Raw genomic sequence first — 26,150 nt, forward strand, 5'->3', positions numbered from 1 at the left:
TGTCTCTTCTAGAAAAATAAAAAAGTTTAGAAAGAAAGATAAATCACTTTATTGTAGTGTAATATAATATCCACAAATAAGTTGCATATTTGACTTTATGGCCACCCTGCTATTTCATTCTTAGCTTTTACAGCATGGTGTTGATTTTCTAATTGTTTCCTAATTTGTTATTCATGACAAACCATCATTTTTTATTTTCATCTCTTCATGGTCAGTCCCAAGACACTCTACCTTAAAACTACAGTTCCTCTTTAATGTTGTATTTTACCTCCTTTTCCCCAATTTCCAAGGGAAAGTTGAATTCTGATCCCCAAACTATACTTTTTCAACATTTTGTTAAACATTTTAATTCATATTGGACCAAAGGCAGAACCATGTCTATTTGACTTTCTTGTATCAGTACCTTTTAGCAGTGCTACTGCAACTTTGACTGCTTTAGCAAATTGTCTAATTAAGTAATTTCAATACATAGCTGAAGCATTTTCAAGTAAAACTCCTCATGAAGACATCAATCAACGTGTAGCTGCTAAAAACCAAGATGTGGATGAAGACCAGAATTTAAGAGATCAAATACAACATAGGTTAGTTTAAAACTCAATGTCTTGTTTCTTGTTTCTTACCCTTTGAACAGACTGACAACTAGTCACTTTGGAATCATCAGATCTAGAAAACAAATGTATTTCTTAGCATTCAGTCTTTTACAGGTAAAACAAAACTAAGTAGCTTTGATGTTGAGTGAAATATTTATGTGTTAGCTTTTATATTCAGAGCACAAGTCATCATAGTCTGGGATGAAAAGAATTAAATCAGGCAATATTTCCCTTTATGGCTGCATGAACTTACAAGTTCATTATATGGAATCCTAATTCAGCCCTCATTCAGCAAATGCCAATGAAGATCATGGAATGTCAAAGAGCTAGGCATCAGACAATAGAGTGTAATTCTAAAACTACTTCTGTGTTACTAAAATGAAGTTATGCTTAAAAAACCTTCTTTCTAAAGCAGAAACTAATAAAAAAATGGAAAAAAAAAACCTTCTTTCAATCGTATGCAATTTGCTCATTGGAAAAAAAAATTAGACAAAATTAGACAATTTTTTGAAACCTTAAGAACTCTAAAAATACGAAGTGAACCAGGGAAGAGGAATTTGAGCTACATTAAGCCTGTCTACTCTTGGAAGACAAGACTGTTTCAAAAACCATTCCAAGAGTATATTTGAGTAAAGCAAATAAGTTAGAACCATCTATACTTACTCAAAGGTCTCCTAAACTTCTCTAAGGAAAAGTAGATGACCTATGTGGCCCAGGCTGTAACTACCATCAGAAGGGGGTTCAGAGTTTAGTCTGCTATGAGTATAGGTGATGTTTCCTTAGATCTTCACTTAGAGACATGAACCCACACTAAAGGTTTCCTGAAATGATAGAATTGCCAAAACTTCTTTTACTCATTCATATACCTCAAAATATATGGCTAGACAACACTAAATGATTTCTTCTTTAAAGTGGATATTATTTCATTGCCTGTAGATTTCTTAAAGTTGCTTTTTCAGATTTTTTTGGCAGCTTATTTTTTCATTACATACATCAGATAAATCATGCTTAATTTTACTCTACTATTTCAGTCAATATGTTATATTCATATAACATTTTGGTTTTGCAGAATTGTAGGCTTCTTGGACAACTGGCCTTTATTGGAACAATGGTTTACAGAGCCAGAAAACATTCTGATAAAAATTAATGCTGACATAGATAAACAGTCTTTGTGCCAAAAAGTAAAGGAAATGTTTATGACTGAAATAATGAAAAAAGAGAATAAAGGTAATTACAGTTCTTTATAATTTTGAGCTTATATAACAAAAATGTGTGGTTTTAATGAATTTAGGAGGAAGTGAAAATGCAATTGCAAATTTCTCTCTTCTCTTTGGATCATACCGTCTATAAGTATCTTTTACCTCTGATTTTAGCTTTCCACTGCAAATGTTTCTAAATAAAAGATTTTTCTGTCTTCATTTTAATTTAATTTAATCAAAAGAGGTCATCTTGCTGAAAGGTTGTTTTCAGGTGAAAAAAATAGCAGAGTTAAAATTAAGGATGTTATAGAGAAAGGTAAAGGTCTTGATCTGTTGACCTCAGCATTATAAGGAAGCAATGAGTGAATTATCCTTTTAGGATGAAAACAGTAGACAGATTATTCCCCCCAAATCTTCTTGTGTTGGTATGAATTTACTGACTATTAACTACTTATTTATAAGCCTGCTCCTGGGTGCATCTCACCTACATTAAACCATCCCGACCTCCTTCCTCCTTCATTCAACCAATAATAATTGCCCATTAACTTTTCATAGTATTATTGGAATTTGTTATTGAAAGGAATTTTAGGCTCATACACTGCCAATGCCAGACTTCAATGGAGATTTTACCATTGAGAGATGAATTCAGAAATAAATATTTCCCTTTTGTTTATCAATCACCCCTGACTATATTGACAACTGCAATTTCTTGGTATAATAAAAAATGGTCAAAATTAATAATATCACAAGGATTCTAAAACTGCCTTGGTAGCATGCTGTCTCCCATCCCTAGATTTATGACCTAACTACTATAATGTATCAGTGAACTGACACCAAAATAGTGCATAGATATAAGCCACAGTCACCTTGGGGACCCAGGAGCTCACACTTAGAAAGACAAGCATCCACATCGAAATGTTTCCTCCCCAAAAACACCCACGTGAAGCTTTCAGACAAAACAAAAATCAACCCATATATTATATAAGAGGCTTAACATGTTATTTAACACTCAGAAATTAGGCTGAGAGGAGGGAGGAAACCTCTAGGGTCTTGATTGGGAGGCAAAAGCAAACTGATTCTAGGCTGTAGCTTCAAACATCTACCAATTAGAATCAGTGTTTTTGCCAGCTATCAGACTCACTTCAACATTTTCCTAAAGATTTTACATTCTGATCATTTATTACATTAACAGACTCTACTGCCACTTATTTAAGATTTACATTCCAATCAGTTAATTATTTTTAATAAATATTTTGTCATTAAAATAATAAACATTTACCTAGCCCAGTGCTCTGTATGAAACATCTTGATTAAGCTAAAAACAAAAAATAAAAGGATACGGTACTTCTATAAATATTCTGCTGTTTAAAAATGATCATAATATACTGTTAAGTAGGGAAAATCAGGTTATATTTAAATGGTCCCTTTTTTATTTTTAAAAGTATGTCTCTTATTAAATATGTAAGCACAGAAAAGAGTCTGACAATTATATGCTAAGAAAAACAAAATTCAACCCAGTAAATTCAAAGCTCTAACTGGCCTTGGTCAACTATTCCTGAACTGGGCAGCATCCCATCTAACAACTAGAAAGCACTCCATGGAACAGTACAAATGGAAGGCTATTTTAGATAGGAGGGTGGGGCAGGGAAGTCATTAGCAAAAGGGGGAAAAAAGGGGGGGTTATTTGGGGCCAGGACATCTTCTTTTTGGAGGAAGGCAACTGCAGGGGTCTTTACCATGCAGATTGCCTCTTCTTCTTTGCGGGGCTGGGGATATGTAGAGAGGACCCACATGACAGATCACCTCATTGGTGCTGACCAGAAAATTCCAAGCTGGTTGATTAAAATTACATTTCTGAAGAAGGTAGAAACTGCAACTGAGGCAGGTAGTAAGTCTAGGTTTGGTATCATGGGCTTTATTTAGCACAAGTGATGCCATTTGGGGCCTGTGGTTTTCTCTTTAGCCGTACAATCCTTGATGAGGGAGAAGGAGGACAAACAGACAACAGGAAATTTCTCTTTCTGCTTATTTGTCTAAATTGTGGGAATTTTTAAAACAATAGTTATATATCACTTTTATAATCAGAAAAAAATTTTCCAGTTTGAAAAACAAAAATCTAATAGAATGAAGCCTCCTTGCCTTGCTGAATTGAAAAGAATAATCCGAGGGCAAAGGGAGTATGGGTAAAAAAAAGCCATACATGGGTGCAGTTATTCACTGCCCCTGCTACAGTGGTAAAGTTGCGGCCGTGTCCAGGATGGAGAAGTCAGGGAGGGTGGGGAGAGCATGCTGGGAAGGGTGAGCCAGAATCCCGAAAGGCAAAGGGTCATAACAACGATAGGAGCCTAGACCTTCAGGAACCAGCCCTGCTCCACCCCTCAAGCCCCTCGGGCTGGCTGTCTGCTCTGCCTGGAGCACACATTCCCTGAACCTGTTCAAGTCTTTGCTCAGATGCCATCTTCTCAGCGGGTCTACCCTGCAAAGCACTCTGGTTAAATAAACTTTAAGAGCTTCCCCACAGCACTCCTGACCCCCTTTACTCTGTTCTATTTAGCTTCACAGGGCAGTGATTTTTCTCTTTTGTTTTACTTTTGTATCTCTAGCAACCACAACTGTGCCTAGCATTGTTCGTATTATTATTATTATTATTATTACTGACAGTACTAGTGTAGTTTTACCTTATTGTTATAACCCTTCCTTTTCTTCACGGCACAACTCAGATTCAGTAAGTAGTTGCTGCATGAAAGAATGAAATGCTAAGACTTAGTTGTGTACTGAGCACCATTCTAAATGCTTCATATGCATTTACCCCTAGATGTCCGTGCCGCGCATTTTTTTTCCTTCCGTGCCCTCCTGACCCTCACCTCTTCTGTCACATCGCTCTTCACCTTCTCTTTGTGCTTTTTCACCTTGTTTTTCCCCTGGAAATTTTGACATAATTTTTTTATTTTTCTATCGCAACACACCAGCTACTTCTAGATTGTTGGTTTTACACATGGCACAACAAGCCTTCCCACCTGATACACACACACACACACACACACACACAACACATCATCCCCATCAGAGGCAGGGGAAATGGTATTTCTAACCAGGCAGAGAAGACTTCAAATCTTAGTTTTAAGGACTGAATGATTTAAAGGAGAGCCCTAAAACATGAAGTTCACCCTAATTCAGTAAGAGCAGTTTTATATTAATTTAGGTTTATCTTAGTTCAAGTGAAATAGTAGGTGTCTGGAGCTGCTAATAAAGGTCCATTCTTATCATCCTTTTGAAGTGAAAAAGAAATTAGAAGAAAAGGAAGCTGAGGAAAAAGAAGAAGTTTCCCCAACTGAGGTTACATCACCTCTCCCCCCTCCTCCTGAACCAGAAAAAGAGAAGGAAGTCCACCCTCAGCGTGAGCGATCCAAAACTCCTGCTGCAAAAGGAAAACCAGCATCAGGTGATTGACAGAACGATTTCTAATCCTGTTTGCCAGTTTCTCATTTTCATTTTAGAAAAGAATTATAAATTATAGTACCAGTCCATTTATCTACATTCAGGCTTTGAGCGACTTCGGTCATATGAAAGCAAGCTGTCTGCTCAGATGAAGAGGAAAAGTAGTAGTCACGGCTGTCACAAAGCGGAGGTACTTCACTGTGTGGGAAGGAATGTGGAGTCCTCACACCCAGATCTACTGATTAGAATAAGACCACAGATGAGAGGAGGGAAGGTGCAGAGAATACCAGAAGGAGCTTAGAGCAGATCAAGAGGACAGACGTCTATTTGCAGAGTGATAGAGTTGTGTTTATGTAAAAAGCGAGACCATCTTCAGAAAATGAGAGTTAGCACAACCTGTTGTCCACAGGAATAAGGAAACGTACCAAGAACATTCTTTAGAGACTATAATTTATATGTAACTGTCACTCTTCAGTGCTATGTGATTATAAAAGGCTAGAAACAAGCACCTGACATCTCAGTAAACTTGTATATTTATAATATATAACATACATGAATAGAGTTTGTATAGAGAATATTTTTGAGCTTAAGTTCTTTCTAGATCCTTAACCACTAAGGACCGTTAAGTTAAGTGGTAGACAATATAATGACAAAAGTAAAATCCTCAATTGTTGAAATGTGTGATATTGGGAGAATGCCAGGATTAGTTTGGTGCTGTGTGTATGAAACAACTGTGGCTCTAGTGGCTGGTTTTAGCTTTGTAAGTAGCTGGCTGTGCAGTTACACAAGTCTACCTAGGTATTCCTGATATTGTGTCATGATTGTATTTCTAAACTCCATGATATTTCTACTTCATGGAGATTTGAGATGGGTCTGATTTTTTAATTAAATTTATTTATATTAAACAAATACATTTGAAAACTTTAATAACATATATTATGGTCTATTAAAGACCATTGTACTCCAATAAAATAGGGCTTAACTAAAGGCAAAATATGCAAATTCTAAAAAAACCTATTTTATCATATGAAACAATAAAGCACAAAGCAATTAATTAACCATACATATTTTCCCCATTAGAAAAACAAAGCAGTGGTCTGAAGGACAAATGGAAACCTTAAAAATACTGTTTAGCCAGGGAAGACAGTTTCCACAGAGGCTCAAGGGAGCCTGGAGTTACCCATCTAGGCCTTTAACCTATGGCCGTGGCCTCCCCTCCCTTTCCTCCCCTCGGCCTCACAGTCAGGAGTTATCTGTGGATTGGAGCCATTCCCTGAAACCCATCTTTAGCATTTCTGGTTACAACACGGTTCAGTCTTTAAATTTCTTGAGTTTGCTCGTGAAATTAAATAAAATTGTATACTTGAATACTGTGCATTGGAGGAATAATAAAACTATTGATGCTTCAAAGAGTGGTTGTATCTGTCTCTTTTTTCCACCAAGGGCAGGGTTAGTGCCTGATCTTTAAAAATGTATAGAAGAATTAATGCCCAGGGGCCCAATTACTGCCTTCCAACTGCAATGCATCATTGCAAGGAGATCTCAGTGCTAGTAGATGTTGATGAGGCAATAGCGCAGGCTGCGCTGCCCTTACAGCTCAGGGAAGCTGGGATAAATGATTTTAGGAAGGGAAGTTCCCAGGTTTGTTTATTTTTATATAAATAACTTACAGTTTTTTGCAAAAGAACATACTTGCAGAACTAAAAGCCGAAGGCTTCTGAACAAGCCCTAAGCAAACATCCAATTACAATCTCCTTTAAAAGTTGAGAAGAAAAGAGAAATTATTTACTAAAAAAAAAAATAATAAGGGTGGAAATAGGGTAAAGGAGGAAGCATAGTGCACTGAGCACTAATAGTCATTTTGTCCAAACACAGTTCTACATTGTATATGGGTCTGTTGACCTGAAACAACTAGACTGCCAGATATTTCTCCAGCAAAGATGGGTTTATTCAGAATTAGCAGGAAATTATAATTCGGTGTCTGCAACCATGGCAAGCCATGTGCAAGTCTCTGCATGACAGGGGAAGGAGAATGCTTCTATAGGGGGGAAAAGGAAATTGGAAGGGCCATAGTACTTGATGAGTCCATGGCTTTTCATTGGCTGAGTCCTTGCCAGGAAAGAAGAGGAGTCTTCCTTCCTCCTGTTGGGCGATGCTGTCCTCTTAAGGCATGAGAGCTCCCCCTTCTGGTTTCCTGACTCTATTTATTTGTGCTTTCTGTTTATTAATTTTTTACAGTTCTGTATTTTATATCTGCTTCAAATGCACTTGAGATTAAATTTGAAAAACTTCACAGTTATGTCCCATTAAAGGGTTTATTATCAAGTCTACTACCAAATGTCAGAATTTAATTTAAAACTAAAGTTCTGAGTGTGACAAAATATGGTAGTGCTTGCTATCCATGCTGCTAGGAATATATTTTGCAATTTCAGAATACATTTTGGAAATAATTTTTAAAAATAGGCAGAGTGCATGCCATCCCCAGCAGAAATTAGACTTGCTCACAATATTTTATAAGTTCAACGTCTTAGGTGTCTCTATTTTTACCTCCTTTGCTGTTGCCTTTTGCTAAAGTTTAGAGCTAAATGGTTGATTACCCAGAGTATCGTTATTAAAGGAGCTAAGAGCTTATCTAGACTTTTTTTATTAAGCTTATTTCTAAGAAAAAAAAAGCAACTAATTCAAATGTTTGGATTTATTTATTTATTTATGAATGAGTTTGGTGTTCAACTATTTGGATGTTTAAAAGTCCTTTTATGGAGGTTAACAAAGTTTCAAGGTTAATCCTTTCCTTCACTTGTCTTATTTCTATGGAATCCTGGTTTTTGGAGCTGAGATGTTTAAATGTAAGTGATATGAGTTATGTATTTACACATTCTTATAACTAACACTTCTAAATACAAAGAATAGGTAAGATGATCTCTCCATCACAAGCATTTAAATTGTCCCATATGTGCATTCTTCCAATGAAGGAAAACAAAACAGAACAAAACTGTAGCCCAGGGCAAAGGGAGGAAGACGACTGAACTTGTTTGGTAAATTATGTGGGATGTAGTGATTTTTTTCAAAGAACTAATTATTATTTGGGATATCTTATTGACCTCCAGTTCATCAGTTTCCCATTTTCCCCTTTCCAATATACATATATATACATATATATATATATACATATATATATATATATATGTATATATATATTTCTTTTTTTTTTTTTTTTTTTTGTGGTACGCAGGCCTCTCACTGTTGTGGCCTCTCCCGTTGCGGAGCACAGGCTCCAGACGCGCAGGCTCAGCGGCCATGGCTCACGGGCCCAGCCACTCCATGGCATGTGGGATCTTCCCGGACCGGGGCACGAACCCGTGTCCCCTGCATCGGCAGGCGGACTCTCAACCACTGCACCACCAGGGAAGCCCTCCAATATATTTTTGAATTAGATTCCGAGGAACCCAGCGTATATATTCCCATACCATCCTTTGCATTACAAGTTACAGTCAATGCACAGTGGAATGTAGAAGTCACAAGGCAACCAAGTGTGGGGTCAATAGAAGTTCAAGGATGCTCCATAGCAAAGCAATGTGGTTATTTAACTCTTCTTCAAGGTGTTTTGGCATCATTCTTATCACAGACCCAGTTGTCTTATTGTATGGGGATCATTCCAGTGAACTATATCCAAATAGAGCCATCTGCTTCAAATGGACTTGGGACTAACTTTTAAGATTCTGCAACTATGTTGCACTAAAGAGTTTACAATCAAATTCACTACCAAATGTTGATATTAAGCTTAGGACTCAACTTCTCAATGTCACAAAATAGAATAGTACTATCAGGGTTGCCATTCAAGAAATTTCCGTTCACAGTCTGTCTTCAGATTAATTTTAACTCACAGTAAAGGCCTAAGCCATTTTAGGCTGTTCACAAATATAACCGTTTTTGAGAAATAGCATTTGATTGCTTACAAATCATAGCCCAGGATATTGAAGAAAATCATCAATGATATTTATGTGTTGAATTTTGTTTAGAACCCTCGCATGGTAATCAAGAATCTCCTCAGGAAAGAAAAGGGAAGAAAAGTGAAACTTCACTCAAAAGGAAAGGTACAGATTAAGATAGATATGATTAAATATAATTCTGCATTTTATAATTTTCAGTGAAAATAGCTATATTTATGTAGTAGTATACACTGAATACCTCTCTCAGGCATTTGTAAACCATAAGCCCTTGCCAATAAAACAGAACCTCAGTGTTTCTGTAGCCTGGGTCTTAGCAAAGGTCCTGCTGAGAAAAGTGATGCTTGTGAGGAATAATTTAGAGAATATCTAAGATACAGAATATCCATTCATCATAGATATTATAGGTGTTATCCTTGGGCTAAGCTCTGCCATCAGAAAACTACATGCTGAACCACATTTTCTTGGGTCCCCCATAGAATTGCTCTCACTGATAAGCACTTTGATATAAAGTCCTCAACACAATAGCAGTGGAGGTAAAACATTTATTATACCAATAATAACCTGGTATTTTATTTTCTGAAGGGATAGTGTGCCCATTACATCATTCAGTCACCCCTATGTGAAATCCTAGGTGGGAAACTTCATTCAGAATCAAGGAACTGGAAAATCTTTCTTCCTCTGCATGGCTAGATAATTAGCACCTCTAAATGATAGCACTTCCTTTTCTGTTTTGGCTGTCTAGAAGTACAGAAACACATTAGTGTCTATAAGATTTTAGTATCTGTGCAAGGACCTAGATCCCAGAGTCTGCTTTCTAATTCCTCTCCTGGTTTTGACCTTCTACTTTAAGTTGTATTCTTCCTGATCCTAATTTCTTTTTTTTTCTATTTTATTTTAACTACTTCTGTGAAATAAGGAGGATAAAATTTTGTAAATAATTGACAGTTGGTAGAAAAAAATAGGCTTTAAAAAGCATATTAGTTAGATTGTACATTGAAGCTGCTACACCAACCAATTAAAGATTGAAATGCAGTTATGGACACATACAGTTGACTTTTGCAGGGTACATACAAAGGGGGTTGTCATGAAGTATGTACCTTTGTTTTTCATTACAAATTGCCAGTGTAGTAGCAGCCCAAGATTGTGCCATGTTCACAAAATGATGGGCTTAAAAGGATCTTTATTTTGGCATTTAAAGATGCATAGCCATGATTCTCAAAGAATCTTACCCTTCTCTGATTATATGACCTGATAGGCATATATAACTAGAGTCATTGGTGAGCTAACACTGAGATGAAAAATTTACCTATAATTTTGGCTATAATTTATGCTCTGCTCTATCTCACCTGTTTACAAATAGGAGAATAATTTTCACATTTACATTATGCATCCCTTGCTTTCTTATTGTGATAAGCAAAAGCAAATGAAGGATCAGCATAGAATCATCAAAAATAGGAATTAAATATATTTATGAATATTAGGTGCCAAATCGTCAAGTTAGACATAATAATTCACATGCTTTGAGAGCATCCTTAGATGAAAGTATACACACTCAAGCCATAAGCAACTACAAGTTCAACCAGTAAAATATATATTCACTGGAGTCATGCAGTTAGCTCAGTTTAAGTACCTCCAAGAACTTTCAAACATTTTTTGCTTTTATTTTACTATTGTGTTTCTATTTCCATAAACACAGTTTCTACTGTGTTCAATAATATTTGAAATAGATAAACTCTCGATCAAGATTTAGAAGTCTTTCTTTTACATAGATATGCTGTTGTTTGGGCATGTATAACAGGATTTCCTTCATTAGGAGGAAGTCTTAATGATTTTAATTCTTAATATTTGGAACTAATTCCATTGCGGGTGAACACTATTGATTGGTTATCTGTTTACCTCACAGGCTGTTTGACACCAGTTATACTGAAAACATCTCTTATGGTTTGAGGAACCGTCTCCTTTTTCATTCCTTCAGACTTATCATTATTTCCTGCTATTGGCATCTTTGATTCACCCCTATTTTTCTCTGTGTTTTAGATCAGTCCCAACCTTCTCCCTCCAAAATCTTGACACTGAAATGCCATTTGCAATTGTATTTATGGTGTTCTTAAAGCATTTCTTATTATCTTCAACCATTTGCCATGGCCCCATTTTACTCCTTCATAAAATAAGGGCTTTTCAACTCTATGACCTGACGTAGGAGGTGTTAATTAAGGGCTAAATGAAGAGTTTTCCTTAATCAATCAATTTCAGAAAATGCTGAGTTACACCAAATTAAAATGTTTTTCATCTCAACTGAGACAGATGTCGATATAGATATGCATCTCCTGTAATCATGTATCTCTAAGTCAGTAGGAGATACACTATGTAATATCCCAAAACATTGTGGCTGCAGAACTCTCTCTTGGAGGGGTATCCGTTGGGACTAGAGCTCTGTGGAATAAATGTTTGGAAATCATGTCCTCTTTAGCTCTTCTGGCCTGCCCATGTATTAGTATTGGGACTGTTCCAGTGCTTGCCTTCTGATCTGACTTAAAGTTTAAGTGCTACCAGGCCACATAGCAATAAATGTTATGTCAATGTTATAAACATTAATGACATTTAATTGGAAAGACATGGAAGAACAGAGAAAAAAGATGAAAATGAAATGGAATTGAAATACCTAGATGCATCTACTAACGTGGTGGCTCTCTAAGCTCAGTCCTGGACCAGCAGCGTCTGCATTACCTGGGAACTTATTAGAAAAACAAATGCTTGGTCCCACCCCAGACCTACTGAATCTGAAACTCCTGGAGGGGCCCAGCAATTTGTATTTTAATGAGCCCTCTAGGGAATTCTGGTGATCCCTAAAGTTGAAGGACTACTATATTGATACCCAAGACTTATTGTTCTATTTTAGCCATTGGAATATCAGAAACATTCAGTTATTTCTAATGTATTACTTATAATATGTCCTGTTCCCCAAAATATTTAAGTTGGATTACAATTTTTAAAACAACATGTACATAACAGTACTTTGAAATAGAAATAAAAAGCCCTAAGTTTTTCTAAGATTAATTTCTAAAATACATTTTTTTATCACCTGGGACCTTAAACAGAGGAGAGTATGTGGTGCAAGGTACAAGGTCCTAATAGATTTTAGAACACATGCAAAACACATTAGGTTTCATCTGAAAGTTGATGCCACACATCAGAAAGTTGATGATTAATTTACAATCATGGTTCAGATATCAAAATTCAACAATCTCCTTTGATAATATAATTCATAATCATACTAACAAACTACCTCTTATGGAGTACCTACCCTACACCAGGCACTATACAAGATAATTTTTATAATCTTGCATAATACTCATAACCACCTGTGAAGTATAAATGATCATTTCCCACTTCAAAGATGAGGAAATGGAGAGTCAAAATAAATAAGGTAGGGCTTCCATGGTGGTGCAGGTGTTGGGAGTCTGCCTGCCGATGCAGGGGACATGGGTTCGTTCCCCAGTCCAGGAGGGTCCCACATCCCGCAGAGCGGCTGGACCCGTGAGCCATGGTCGCTGAGCCTGCGCGTCCGGAGCCTGTGCTCCGCAACGGGAGAGGCCACGGCAGTGAGGGGCCCGCGTACCGCAAATAAATAAATAAATAAATAAATAAATAAATAAATAAATAAGGTAGTGTCTTGTTAGGAATCATTAACCTATGAGAAGGGAAAGTTAGAGCCTCTTTACACTTTGGCGAATGTAATCAACACTCCATATTAACTCTTAACACTATTCTCATAGTTTCCCTGGATTTTGCCTTTATACCATCATCTAATATAATTTAGTTAAATAATATTATTTATACTCTTTAGTATAAGTCTTTCAATGAATTGATTTCTCAGACTGTAGCTTTTAATAAAATTTTCACCACAAGTAGAAAAATTAAATTGTAATTTAATTGTAATGCAATTTAAATAGAACACAGTCTTAAAATCAATTTATGAGCCAAGCAAATAGTATTAAAAGAACTACTCTAAAGGTTGCAGATTTCTAAATATCAATCTAATGAACACTTTTGAACATGAATTACATCAATAGACACTAAAAAGCAATAAAGTATGACAGTCAAATGCATGGAGTCTGGAGCCAGACTGCCTGGGCCGACATTCTAGCTCTGCCATTTACCATACGAGTGACTTAGGGCAAGTAACTTGACCTTAGTGAGTTTCAGTTCTCTCGTATGTAAAATGAGGTCATCAAAGTAATTTCTCTGTGGCTGTACTAAGGAATTAGTAAATATACAAAAAAGCAGCTGGAACACAATCTGGCTCAGAGTAAATGGGGCTAAATAAATATGGGATATGATTATTGACTCCAGACCAAGTTATTAAAGACTGTGGGCAAAAAGGGGAATCCTTTGCAAAATTGACTTAAGGAGTTTCCAACGCTTATCACTGAGTATAATTATACTAAAATCAGGTCCTATAAAGGATTCCAAATAAGCAGTCCTCATTACTTTATAGTTGTCCACGTTCCGTATCTCCAGCTCCACGTAGATTAACAACATGAACTCTAGGACACCAAGGAGAGAAAACTTTTCCAAAATACCTTCTCAATAGCGATTTAGAGAATAAGCTGATTCATGTTCCATCTCTGGCTCCTTACCTGGCACTGACCTCTTTCTCTTCCTGGCCACGTTGCTGCAGAGCAGAAATTTTCATCTTATCCAAGGCATCCTAGGTCTCCACTTCAGTCACCAACCAGAGTCTTTTTTTCACTGAACCAAGGCAATAAGAAAGCCATCACTGTTAACCAGTCTTCTAACTTCTACCTAGGGAAGCCCTTAATTAAGCCAGATCCTACTAGGAAATATTTTAGGACTGAAAGGTAGTAATAATGCCTTTCTTTAAAATAAATCAGACTTTTCGCATCTTTTCCTTCTTCCTACAATCCTTTCATCTCCCTGAGTAGTGCCAACTTAATCTGAAAATGTTCTAGTTTTCTTAATGTCCTCTCATCAATTGATGAAATTTATTCTTACCTTTACTGAGCTCCTACTATGTTATTTTCTTTGTTCAAGCCTATTGCTCTATTGTTTCAACTTTGACCATTTCTTTACAGATAAAATGATTAAATAAATCCCGTGTCCTAAAATTGCATTTTTCTTTTGACCTTATTTTATTTATACTTGTTCTCGCTCCACGTGCTTCTGTGTAATACCATTAGGTTCTTATAACTGGACAAAAAAAATTGCTAAAATCTATATTTACTATATGCTGAGCATAGATTACTCTCCAGAATTTTATGCATGAAGAATGGCCACACTGAGGACTCAGTAATCCACTTCCAAATGAAAGCAAATATCTTATTAGAAAATGAAGTCTTCATATGGTTGCATGGATAGTGCAAGGAATGACCCTCATGACATTTGAGGTGTCAATAGATTTTGTTAAAAGTGGCATCTACTTTCACTCACTGTGACATAGATACATTTTTGTTCATTCAAATCTTTTACCCTTGCATTTTCATTGTTAACAATTAGATAAAAGTTAAATGAAATCAAAGCACATCGTCCAAAAATGTTCTCTGGCTCCCTTAGTTTTCACTGAAGGATCATGATATGTAAGAAAAGAAGAAAAAGGAACTCATTCCAGTCTCACTTTTATAATTACAAAGTTCTCCTTAGGAATTCTCCTTTGAGAAATTCATCTTAAAGTGGCCATAGTACTGTCAGTTTTATTTCACCAGAGATTCAGTTCAGAGAATGAAAAATTATCATATAAAAAAATATATCAGGTTATGAAAATTTTTGGTTTTCACCTGAAAAAAGATGCTCTTAAATTTTTCTAATTAATAAAACCTAGATGCAACTTTAAACTTGTAGATGATGAATACTGGTTTTAATTGTATAAGTAGAAGTCATTTAAACTGTTCATATGACATAATTAACAATATCCCCTCTACTTATAATCCATATATTTTAAACTAATATAAAAGTGGAAGATGTATTTACTTTTCTAAACAGCATCATCATTAAATAATACTCATTAAAGAAATATATTTTGGGGAAAGAAAGTGCTACAAATTCTGTAGGCATCTATAAACCGCATCTAAAATCTTAATAAGGAAACTGAAAATAAGTGGAATTTAAACTGACTGAATTTCCAAACTATAACTTTGATCCTTTAAGGAAATATCAGTGCTTTCTGAGTTAAGGTAGTTTGATCAGTCACAAGATCTTTCAGACCATAAGTGTACTGCTTCCCGGGTCTGGATTCCTCCCCGGATGTTCTCACAGAGAGTGGGGCACATGCCCTTTCTGGATTTTGAGCTGAAATTAGGCCTCTTTCTCTTCCTCCTCCTCCACCTCCTTTTCTTCCTTCTCCTCCTTCCTCTCTCTTTCCATTCCCTCTCCTTCTCTCCCCTCCCTTCTTCTCCTCCCCCCCCACCATGCCTTAATTCAGCCAGACCTACAGCACAGCAGTCGCCTTCATCCCTACACCCCGACTGTAGAAAGAGATATAGTTTCCCCACTCAGAAACCCTCTGTCTCATCCAGGGAATGTGGGAATATTCACGAGGTACCATTTCTCCTCCCCTATATCCCTCACTGATTCCTACAATAGCATTCTTTCTCCCTGTTCCTCCCCTGGTTTTCAAAGAACCCCAAGAGCACCGCTCCTGTTATAGCTACCCTCTTTCTCATTCAGGGTGAGTGTTCAATTTGCCAGTTTTTGCAATAGTAAATAAAATACACTTTTCTCTGGTGCCTAAACTTTGTAAAAACCATGTGTTCATTGTGGAAGCAAGGACAGAGATGAAAATAAAATATCAAATTGTTTTCCATAGCTAATTGGACAAGAGAAATTGCATTGCTTTAAAAAAAATTGTTGTTGGTATTATTGGTTAATATGGGGGCTATAGAGAATGATGTTTTTTATTTTTTATTTGATAAGGCTGCCCAAAGTTGCTTAAAAAGTAGTTAATGAATTGCCTGAGATCCATGACATCATAGGTTTATCCAGCCAGCACAATCTGGTCCCATTCATCTCCTTGTAATGGCATGATTTAATATGCATGTTTAAGTTTCTCCCAGAGGAAAATCTCCAGGAGGGAAAGTTCCAGTAAAGAAATCACCTGCTGACTCCACAGCTGTGTCACCTGCTCCAGTAGTGCCACCCCCATCTAAGCCAGGATCAGAAGAATGGGTTTATGTGAATGAACCAATTCCTGAGGTACGGAAGTTTAGACTCGAGCTAGTAGAATCTGTTCTTTCTCCTCTTTATAGGAAGATTCACACCATTATTTGCACCATCCAAAAGGCCTTTTGTAGCTGGTAATATATATATTCATCAAAAAGCCAAGGTGATCTTTTGAGAATACTCGTTGAATCACATCCCATGCTTTCTCTCCTCCCTAAAGTTTCTGAGTCATGCTTTGAGCGGCTGTTGAGTGCTGCAATCAGGGGAACAAATGGGTTCTTTGAGGACCAATTTTTACCCCAGGGACAAGCAGAGATGCAGTTTCCTGGAAGAATATCTTCCCCAGAACACATATCCAGCAAATTATAGCCCTCCAACCATGCTCTCATGCCCACATCATAATGCTTTCAAGTGAATTTTAACCCCTGACTTTTTAGAAATAGAAAGAAAATTTTGAAGTTAACTAAACTAATAAAAGAACAGAGAGCTATCTGGCCTGAGCTCTTTAAATGGGTACCCTAGTGTCAGGCAAGGAGATGCCCATGTGAGCCCTGGAAGCTCCATTCAGTTCTTTATGCTCTGACAGCTACAAAGCCCAGTTGTCACCTAGGCAAATCCGGCTGCTTTAATAGATACACCATCTTGGGAGAATCACACAGAATGGCCTTTCTTTTAAAACTTTTTTAAAAGACAAAGAGTTTTTTGAAAGACTCAGTCCCTGTCTTCTTAATTCCAGTCCTCCATGGTTTCTTACTCTTATGAACTCTTAGCCCTGACCATCTGTGCCAGGCACTTGAGACCCAATCATGAATTGCAATTATTATTGAACATTCCTAGGGAAATGTCTTACTTATCTCCTCAATTAAATTGTAAATTCTTTGGGGGAGGGTAGGAACATGTGAGACAATTCACTGTATTCAATACAGAATCAAATACAGTGAAGAGTATGTTAGAGATTCTTGATAAGCCTTTGATGAATTAATTAGCATTGAGGGAGAAATTAGAACAGAAAATATTTGAAGATGAGAACATTAAATGATAGAATTACAGATGTGTGTAATTACCCTCACTCAGCCAAATTGTAGCTACTTTGAAAAAGAAATATATTCAAAAACTGTCATAGAAGCAGGATACAGAAGTGGTTTTTGGGAAGGAGATAAAATTAAAATGATATTATTTGGTAGGAGTTGGAGAGTGAGGGACAAAAATATTAAAATCTAATCCTTAATTCCAAACATTGAAGCTCTTGAGAGAAATAAATTCATAGAGGACAAGAGGGAAATAGAGAACATGAGTGAAAAATAAATATTCACACTGAGATATGGCACCAGCTTCCATTGCAGATCTTCTAGTCAGGATCCTGGCAGAAAACAGAAGATAATTTAAAGAAAGTTGAATAAAGGATAATTTATATGTATGTGGCCAGTAAATGAGAAAATCTACAAGGATTAGATTGTTACCCTCAACAAGAGAGAGCCCGGAGCTCTTATGGCCCATAGGCCTGAGAAGGTGAGAACAGGGAGCAGATGTCCAGACCTCAGGAAGACCTGTGCATGGAGAGGGCCACCTGCCAGGGGCTGTGGCCTTCCCAGAGGATGCAGCCACCCACAGTGACCAGCAGAGAAGAGCAGGGAAGCATATAACCAGACCTCATGTCCTTCCTGCTCTCATATCTCTTGACTGGGAAGTGGAAGGCAAGGGAGTTTCCTGAAGTAGTTCACATGAGTTAGCCTCCTAGAGCAATCACTGAGTAGGATGGAGAGTGAAGGATGGGGAGTTGGTCTGGAGGGACGATGGGAGGATATACAGCCTGGACCTCTAGTTACCTAAGTGAAACCAGGTAGAGAACTCCTTTTTGCTACAAGCAGAATTAGCCTAGAACCTGGAAACAAAGCATGCCACATGACCTACCCTAGTCCTTTTCTACTCTAAGCTTCTCACACATGAGCTGCACAGCTTACCTACTAATGGAGAGGAAAAACAGATGCCCAGTTAAATGAATTTAAATTTCAGATAATCAATGAAGTATATATAGGCATCCTATACTTTATGTGGCAACCCTAGTTCCAGGCCTTCCAGGGACCCCAGATATATCTTACCTCAATAGGCATGGGGAAGGAGACAGAGTGAGAGAAAGAGGGGGATTGCTTCCATATCTGGCTCTCTCAGGTGGAGGCAGCAACCAAGTTCAAGGGAAGCCTGGGTCCTTATCCCTTTGCCAGCCCCAAGAGAAGGTTCAGAGACCACCAAGGAGGCAGTGGAGTGATAGGTCTTTGCTTTCTAGCTTCTGAAGCTTGGAGGATACTTGCTTTGGCTGCCCAATTTCCTATTATGCTTCAGTCAATGAAGAGAAGACTATTTAATTGGAAAAGATAGGTCTTAACATCTAGTCACATCACATAAGTTCACGTGCCTAGACCAAGAAAAATAACATCCCAGAGAATTAAATAAACTACAGATGGGACATTATTGATAACTCATAGAAATCACAGAAGATACGGGAGAATCTAGAAGACCAGATGTGGGCTAATAACTAATGTTTAACAAAAGGTGGATGGGATTTAGTAGCATTCAAGACCAATGATCCAGATGTTAATCCCTGACAAAATTGGAAAGAAAATTATTAAACACATGCCTCTGAGCACTTGTAACATACAAAATGATCACCCAGAGGTCAGACAGGTTTACTAAGACTAAGTCCTGCTGAACTGGCCTGTTCCTTTTCTTTGATAACAAGGTTGAGTATGTGGGTCAGAGAAGTACCATGAACATAGTATACCTTGAATTCAAAATAGTATTTGACAATTTCTCATGAAGTTCTTGTAAATAAATAAGGATGTTAGTTCAATTAGGTCCATTCCTAGGTGGTAACTCTCCTCGCACAGAGTGTTAATTAATGACTTGAAGTCACCAGGAGGGAGGTTTAGTAGTCAGCTTACTTAAAATGGTCTTCAGCACCACTCTAGATACCACATCTTCTAAGAGAGAACATGAAAAACTAGAAACCAGAGAGGTGCTCTAGGTAAGAGAAAGGTGTTAAAATAATTTCAGAGAAGTGTTGAAAGAACTGTAAATGTGTATGATAAATGAATACTTGAAGTATGGTTGGACATAGAACCATAGGCCTTTAGAACCAGATGAAGCCATCCAGTCTCCTGAAAATTTAACTGATGATAAAATTGGGTTCAGGTGACTCTGCTTACACCTATATTAACATTTGTTGAGTAACTGTTATTTGCAAATACTGTACTAGATGTTGGAAATACAAAAGCAAGTGAGTTTCATCCTGAATTCCAGCCTACTTCTCACCGATGTCTTCAAATATTTGACAGGATGTCATAGGGAAGATGGTGTGAATGTAGACTGTCCTTCTCCAAGGGGCACAGCTAGGGCTTATAAGTAGAAAATACAGAAAGGCAAATTTCTTCTCAACACAGGAAGCATTTTCCACTAACACAAGTTGTGTGACCCTGGAGGGGCTTGCATTGAAATGTGCCTAATGTATCAGTGAGGTCCACAGAGATTGGATAATCTGTCTCTAGATCTCTTGGCATTTCTCAGTTGAAGAGGAAGTTAGCCCAGATGACCTCCAAGGTCCCCATTGCGAAGTCCCTGAATCAATAAATGCACAACCAATAAGGGAAAAATTAGTACAGCAAGTTTATATTAAAATATAATATGTATCTTCAATTTTATTTCAATTTGATTACTTCTTATTTTTCATTGTTTATTTGCATCATTAAAGATAATGTAAAAGAAACTTTCTGATTTTCATGGTGCACTTTACAGCAAAGGTAAAACCTCAAGGGAGAATTCAGAGAAATAACTCATCATCACCCTGACATGAACCCTAGGTGTTCTCCAACTTAGACAAAATGTGAGGTCTGTGATTATTCAATTCACTCATGCAGTAAATATTTCTTGAGCACTTACTATGTCCCAGACACTGTGGTAGTTATAGGAAAAACTGTTTAGTGGTGAATAAGATAGCAATTCTTCCTGGTTTCATGAGACTGCTGTTCTAGAGGTGAATATAGACAAATAAATAAGCAGTTATAATTAATGCCATCAGTTCATCAGTTCGCAGAGCACCCTGCGCTCAGACATGAAGAATGATTTGAAATAGGAATTAGCTGGGGGAGGGAGAGGAAGGAGGAGCAAGAAGTTTCACAGAGATGCCTTAAGTGACTGCAGTTGCATCTTGATCTTCTTGCTTAGTAGTGCCCTTTTGACTCAATTACACAGAAGAATTTTCACTTTGAAATTATGATTTTTATGCTTTACCATTTAACAGGAAATACGATCATTTTTAGTACCTTACTGGAAACTGATAGAAAATTCCTATATAAATTCCATCAAAATAGTACTCAGGCACCTGAGAGAAGGCCAGCATATGGTGATTGCTTACTTATATGATATTAGGTAAGTAAAATTTCCAAAGTTACAACCGTGTAGTTTAGAGGCGGGACATATAAGCTCCGTCTGATTCTCCAAATGCCTTACAGAACAGGTTTCCAGCAGTTTCTAAGGCATCCGGACCACAAGCAAGATTTTGTATCTCAGTGGCAGGCTGATTTCAACTCTCTTCCTGATGACCTGTGGGATGATGAGGAAACGAAGGCTGAACTACACCAAAGAGTGAATGTAAGGGAATCCATGACCCGCGAGGCCAGAGTTTCCACACTCTCAAATCTTGTACTTCAAAAGCCTAATTCATCTCCTCCTTACTCTCATGAGGTGTGAGGATGAGGGGGGAAATGATTTGAACACCAACCTGCTGACTTTCAAGAACAATCGCTCTTCTGTACTTTGAGTTCAGAATGAGAATATGGTAGCCAATGCTTCTGGAAGGAGAAGCCAAGGCCAGCAGTGCAAGAGCATTCCGGGCATCTACTTTGTAGACTCCTAAACCTTTTGTTGGGTCATGTAAGTGTGTCCAAGCCTGGTATTAAGTACATGCCTCTCTTGGATACAGTTATATGGTTGGTTGATGTCAGGGAGAAGGGGAATGAGGGAACATCCCAGAAAGCCTGAAGTGTTGCCTCTATCGAATAGATCCCTTGAGGGAAGGTACCAAATCTCATACATCTTTGTATTCCAGCAGCACAGTGCCTGGCACTTGGTAGACAGGCAGATTTTGTTAAATTCACAAATGGAGTATATTACCCTGATGCTTTAGAAAAGGTCCTCTGATGTACAAGAAGCCTGATTTCAATCTTTTGTCGACCTGATTTTCAACCTTTTGTCTTTCCTGTGTAGATTTACAGAGCCCCTTATCCTGTCAGGGTAATTCTTTCCCCTTCCACAACCTTAAGTATAGGCTACTAGTAGTCATACCTGATTATAATCTCAGTATTTATTTGTCAACAACAACAAATTCCCAAGCTCTACCCCATGACCCATTCATCTGCTCTGTGAATATTTATTGAGCTTCTACCATGGTCCCGGCACTACTCAAGGGGCAGGGGATTCAACACTGAACAAAAAGCCTATGACCTCAGGAAGTTTATGTTCTGGGGGCCAGAATGCAAAGGATAAGCAATAAACAAGTAAATGTATAGCGAGTATGTCACTGATAATATGAGCTACGTGAAGGAGGAAAGCAGGGCAGGGAGGGAAGGAACCTTGATGTACCATTTAGTATATGGTAGTTGTGGAAAGGCCCACTGAGAAGGCAATATTTGAGCAAACTCAGGACAGGAGAGATTGAATGAGATAAGCCGTGCAGATTTTGGGAGGAAGAGTGTATCAGGCATAGGGAAAAGCGAAGGCAATGAAGAGGGAGGATACTTGGTGTGTTTGAGAGCAGTTGGAAAACCAGCTGGGAAGCTATTGAAATTAAGTGAAGGCATTATGGTAGCTTGGATGACCAGGGTCCTGGAGGGTTTAATCCAGGAGGTATTGCACTAATCTATGTCACAATAAACTGAAGTCTTTTATCTTAGACATTCCTCAAATGGTAATCGTAAAACATATCTGCCTTTCCTATCTCTTTCCTGCCTATTCACAATCCTGGCCCTCCTGTATTCCAAAAGTACCATATGTTTATTATAGACAGATTAGACATTTAAAAGAAGCAAAATTGGAAATGACAAATCCATAATCCTATTTGCCAGTAGTTAACCTCTTTATTCCTGGTAATATTCCTTGTTCTTGGCTTCTTTCATTCCAATCCTAAGAAGTTAACGGAAAGGTTCTGCTATCATGTTGTCCTCACTTTACCATTAGAAAACCAAGCCACAGAGACACTGGCACTTGCTAAGGCCTCCCAGTGAGTCGGGAGCAGAAAGAGAACTAGAAACAAGGTCCCAGGCTCCTGCTTTTGTACTTTCTCCTCAACTGCTTCCTCTCCTGTCTTTTTAAAATGTATAACTAAATGTTTGAGGAACAGAAGCCAGTCCTCACTGGATGTCTGATATAGCATTTGTGGAAAGACCAGGGAGACATCAAGATCAGCTCTAAAAGAATGGCGTACTGTTCTGATATTAGTGTAGAGCTATAAAAATGCCTGTGATGCTTTCACTTCATGTGAAGCCCCCACAGGATAACAAACCAAAATGCTAAGTGTTCCATAAACACAGCATCACAGAAGTAAAATCCACTATAGGCACTGGAATCAAACTGTTTGCGTTCGAATTCCTGACTTCACCACGCTGAAACCATAGGCAAGTGACTCAACATCTCTGGGCATCAAATTTCACATCAGAAACTTCTCCCTTGGTTACTGTGGGGATTTGTGAGGTAATCAACGTCAGGCACTTAACACAATGCCCAACACACAGTAAATGTTCAATAAATAATTATGATCGTGAAAACTGTCAAGTTTTATTGGACTGTATATATTTTCTTAATGAAATTTTAATTAAACAGATATTTTATTGCTATGAATAAGATTATGATACTGTTTATAACTGAGGAATTATTGTGTGCTAAATACTGTGCTAAGTGCTTTATAGGCTTAGGTTAACTGCAGCACATCCAAAGGGTAAATAATATCCCCATTTCACAGGTCAAGGAACTGAGCCCTAATCTAGTGGTACAGACAAGACCAGAGGCTCATATCCTGACTCCACCACTTGCTCATAATGTGACTTTAGGAAAATAACCTCTCTGTGACTGATTCAGTATCCTCATCTGCAAAATGAAGAAAATAATAGGACCCAAGGTGGTTGTGAGGCATTAAAATGAGTCAATATAAGTATAATGACATATTCTGAACACTGACACACATAGAAAGGTATCATCAACATTATTCCTCAGGATATGGTAAGTAGCAGAGCTGGGATCTTTAAAAGATTTTTTTTTCACTGCTAGCTCTGCAATACAAAGCTTATTTTCAGACAATCCTATTTCTTGGAGAATGACATGCTCCACTCATGATTAATTAACAAGCCTATGCCCTCGGATTCAATAAAGCAGCATGTTTCTTACACCAACAATGCACCATTTCCTCAAAAATTCCCTGAAAGGTCTTTTTTGGCCAATCAAATCTTGTGAGGAAGGATTAGAATACATAAAACATAGCCCCGCATGAGTAAAGTAAACTGTGGACCTGGGCACCAGGTGTGCTGAGGGGGGGTTTAGAAAGTTAAGGCCTGACAGAGCAGAAGCAAAATAAATATTTGTTGACCGAAGGGATAAAATATATGAGTGTATTAGGTCTAAATTTTCTTCAGGCACATTAAGACAGGCAAAGGATTTTAGTTTTATTATATGGAGGTCATCTGAGCTGTGATTCTGAAGCCTCACAGCAGTGTCTGCGTGCAGGATTTACGGGACCGCCTGTGGGACATCTGTGATGCCCGCAGGGAAGAGGCGGAGCAGGAGCTTCTGGACATCATTAACGAGAGCTGGTTGCAGGACGCGATCGGAATCGCAATGAACCATTTCTTCTCACTGACGCAGGTAAGAGCGGCCGGTCGGGATGACAGACTCTTCTCTCCATGGCCACGCCCATCCTGTAACCACTCCTCTGGGAATGTGAGGGGCTTGTTTTACTCACAGCACTCTGCCCAGCCTGAGCTCCAACTTGCCAAGGAGGTTAGCTGAAATAAGCCATTCTGTCCCCGGCCGAACAAACACGAGAACTGGTAGCCTCTCAAGCTACAACCCACCAGCTGTTTCCAGGTGGCCTAGAGCTGTGGAGGGGACAGCAGAGATGGTGTCTGTCCTGGATCGTTACCACGCCAGCCTCTCCCAGCAGACACCCAAAGTGTCCCCGGGAAAGCAGCCCTGCCACAAGAGCGTGGGCTGGATCAGACTCAGCAGGCACTTGATTCCTGAAAAACGTTTGTGTCCAGATTGGAAAAATAGACTATTCATCGGAACAATCTGATTAATTTATTTTTGCAGCCCATTAAAATAATGAATTACATTGGACAAGTTGAAGAGACAGACGTTGATTTTATGCCAAGGTATTGTCAACAATAGGGGAGAGAGCACAGACCAAGTCTGGATACCCAGCTCTGCCAAGAATAAGGGCTGGAGAGTTTTTAAGAACTGGGGCAAGGTGGGGTGTCATGCACAACCTGTGTTGCTTGATTGGCCTCATCTAAAGGAAAAGTAAACTTTCCCTTCTCTTTTTTTTTTTTTTTTTTTTTTGTGGCCTCTCCTGCTGTGGAGCACAGGCCCCAGACACGCATGCTCAGCGGCCATGGCTCACGGGCCCAGCCACTCCGTGGCATGTGGGATCTTCCCAGACCGGGGCACGAACCCATGTCCCCTGCAATGAACCTGTGTCTCCTGCATCGGCAGGCGGACTCTCAACCACTGTGCTACCAGGGAAGCCCTCCCTTCTCTTCTTGATGCACGTAGTTTTACAACTAGGAGCAAGGTGTCTTCCTAAGTCAGACTCCGCTCCTCCCAGAGGACCAGGACATAGGAATTCTATTTTCATTTCATATGCTTACATTTCAAAGAGATGGTTCCCAGGTTCTTGAGAGAGACAGTTCTGATTTCTAAAACCAGCAGGAGGATTTTGAAAAGATTCACATCTCAAAGGGACAGAGAATGGACTTACAAAGACAAGTTTCCTAAAGTAAATACTCTAAGAAAAGGGAGGTCAGGAGTCTGGAGTTAGGAAGAAACCTGTCTATAGTTTAGTCATGCTGAGAGGATTATGAAGGCTGTCTTGGTCAAGCTGTGTCTACATGAGTATTTCTTCCTAAGAAAATAGCAGTGAGAATAGAGTGGAAAAGGGTACCTTTCAGGTCTTGAACTGATTAGCTAACAGGAGGAGTTACTGCAGGAAATGAGAATATTTAGCTGAGGATCACTGGAGCTAGCGCATAGTAGGTGTTCAATAAATCCTTGTTTAACAAAAGACCGTGGATGCGAGTACTTCCAGCACTCACAGGGACAAGCCCCTGGTTCGGGGGCAAGCTGGACCACAGGAGGCAGCGGCCTGAGAAGCAGTAGCAACCTCACTGATTGCTAGCTCTGGGATCCAGGTGGGGGTTACAAGGCATGGGCTGTGCTGAGGAAGAAGGCAAGACAGCCAGCAGCCTAAACCTGCCTGGGTAACATCCCCGGGACACCAGTTTGGGTAACCAGAGATTGAATGCTGGAACAGCTGTTTCAAAAGTTTATGGTAGAAATAACTGAAATCCAGTAACGAAGGCAAAGGGATTCGAGAATTTTTGTAAATCATTCCCATTAGTCCAAGCAATATGTGCCTCTTTTGGAAATGGTATAACTCTTACACCCCACAAGACCTACATTTCAGACCCTCTCCCTGAGAAACAGAATCCACATCTAAAGCCAACTAGGAAAAAAGAGAGTAAAGGAAATAAAAGCTA

General features: G+C 38.5%; 1 protein-coding gene across 1 annotated transcript in view; it reads left to right on the forward strand.

The window, feature by feature from the left end:
- SPEF2 (sperm flagellar 2) overlaps positions 1-26,150 on the forward strand; it is a 164,928-nt gene that overhangs the window by 76,504 nt on the left and 62,274 nt on the right. Inside the window, exons 16-23 of the mRNA XM_060091629.1 lie at positions 473-581; positions 1,660-1,817; positions 5,067-5,231; positions 9,247-9,321; positions 16,238-16,386; positions 20,648-20,775; positions 20,859-20,997; positions 24,121-24,258. Coding sequence (XP_059947612.1) covers positions 473-581; positions 1,660-1,817; positions 5,067-5,231; positions 9,247-9,321; positions 16,238-16,386; positions 20,648-20,775; positions 20,859-20,997; positions 24,121-24,258 — 1,061 coding nt within the window. The remainder of the gene's footprint in view (positions 1-472; positions 582-1,659; positions 1,818-5,066; positions 5,232-9,246; positions 9,322-16,237; positions 16,387-20,647; positions 20,776-20,858; positions 20,998-24,120; positions 24,259-26,150) is intronic.

This window comes from Mesoplodon densirostris, chromosome 3 (genome assembly GCF_025265405.1).
Source record: "Mesoplodon densirostris isolate mMesDen1 chromosome 3, mMesDen1 primary haplotype, whole genome shotgun sequence".
Classification (NCBI taxonomy): Eukaryota; Metazoa; Chordata; class Mammalia; order Artiodactyla; family Ziphiidae; genus Mesoplodon; species Mesoplodon densirostris.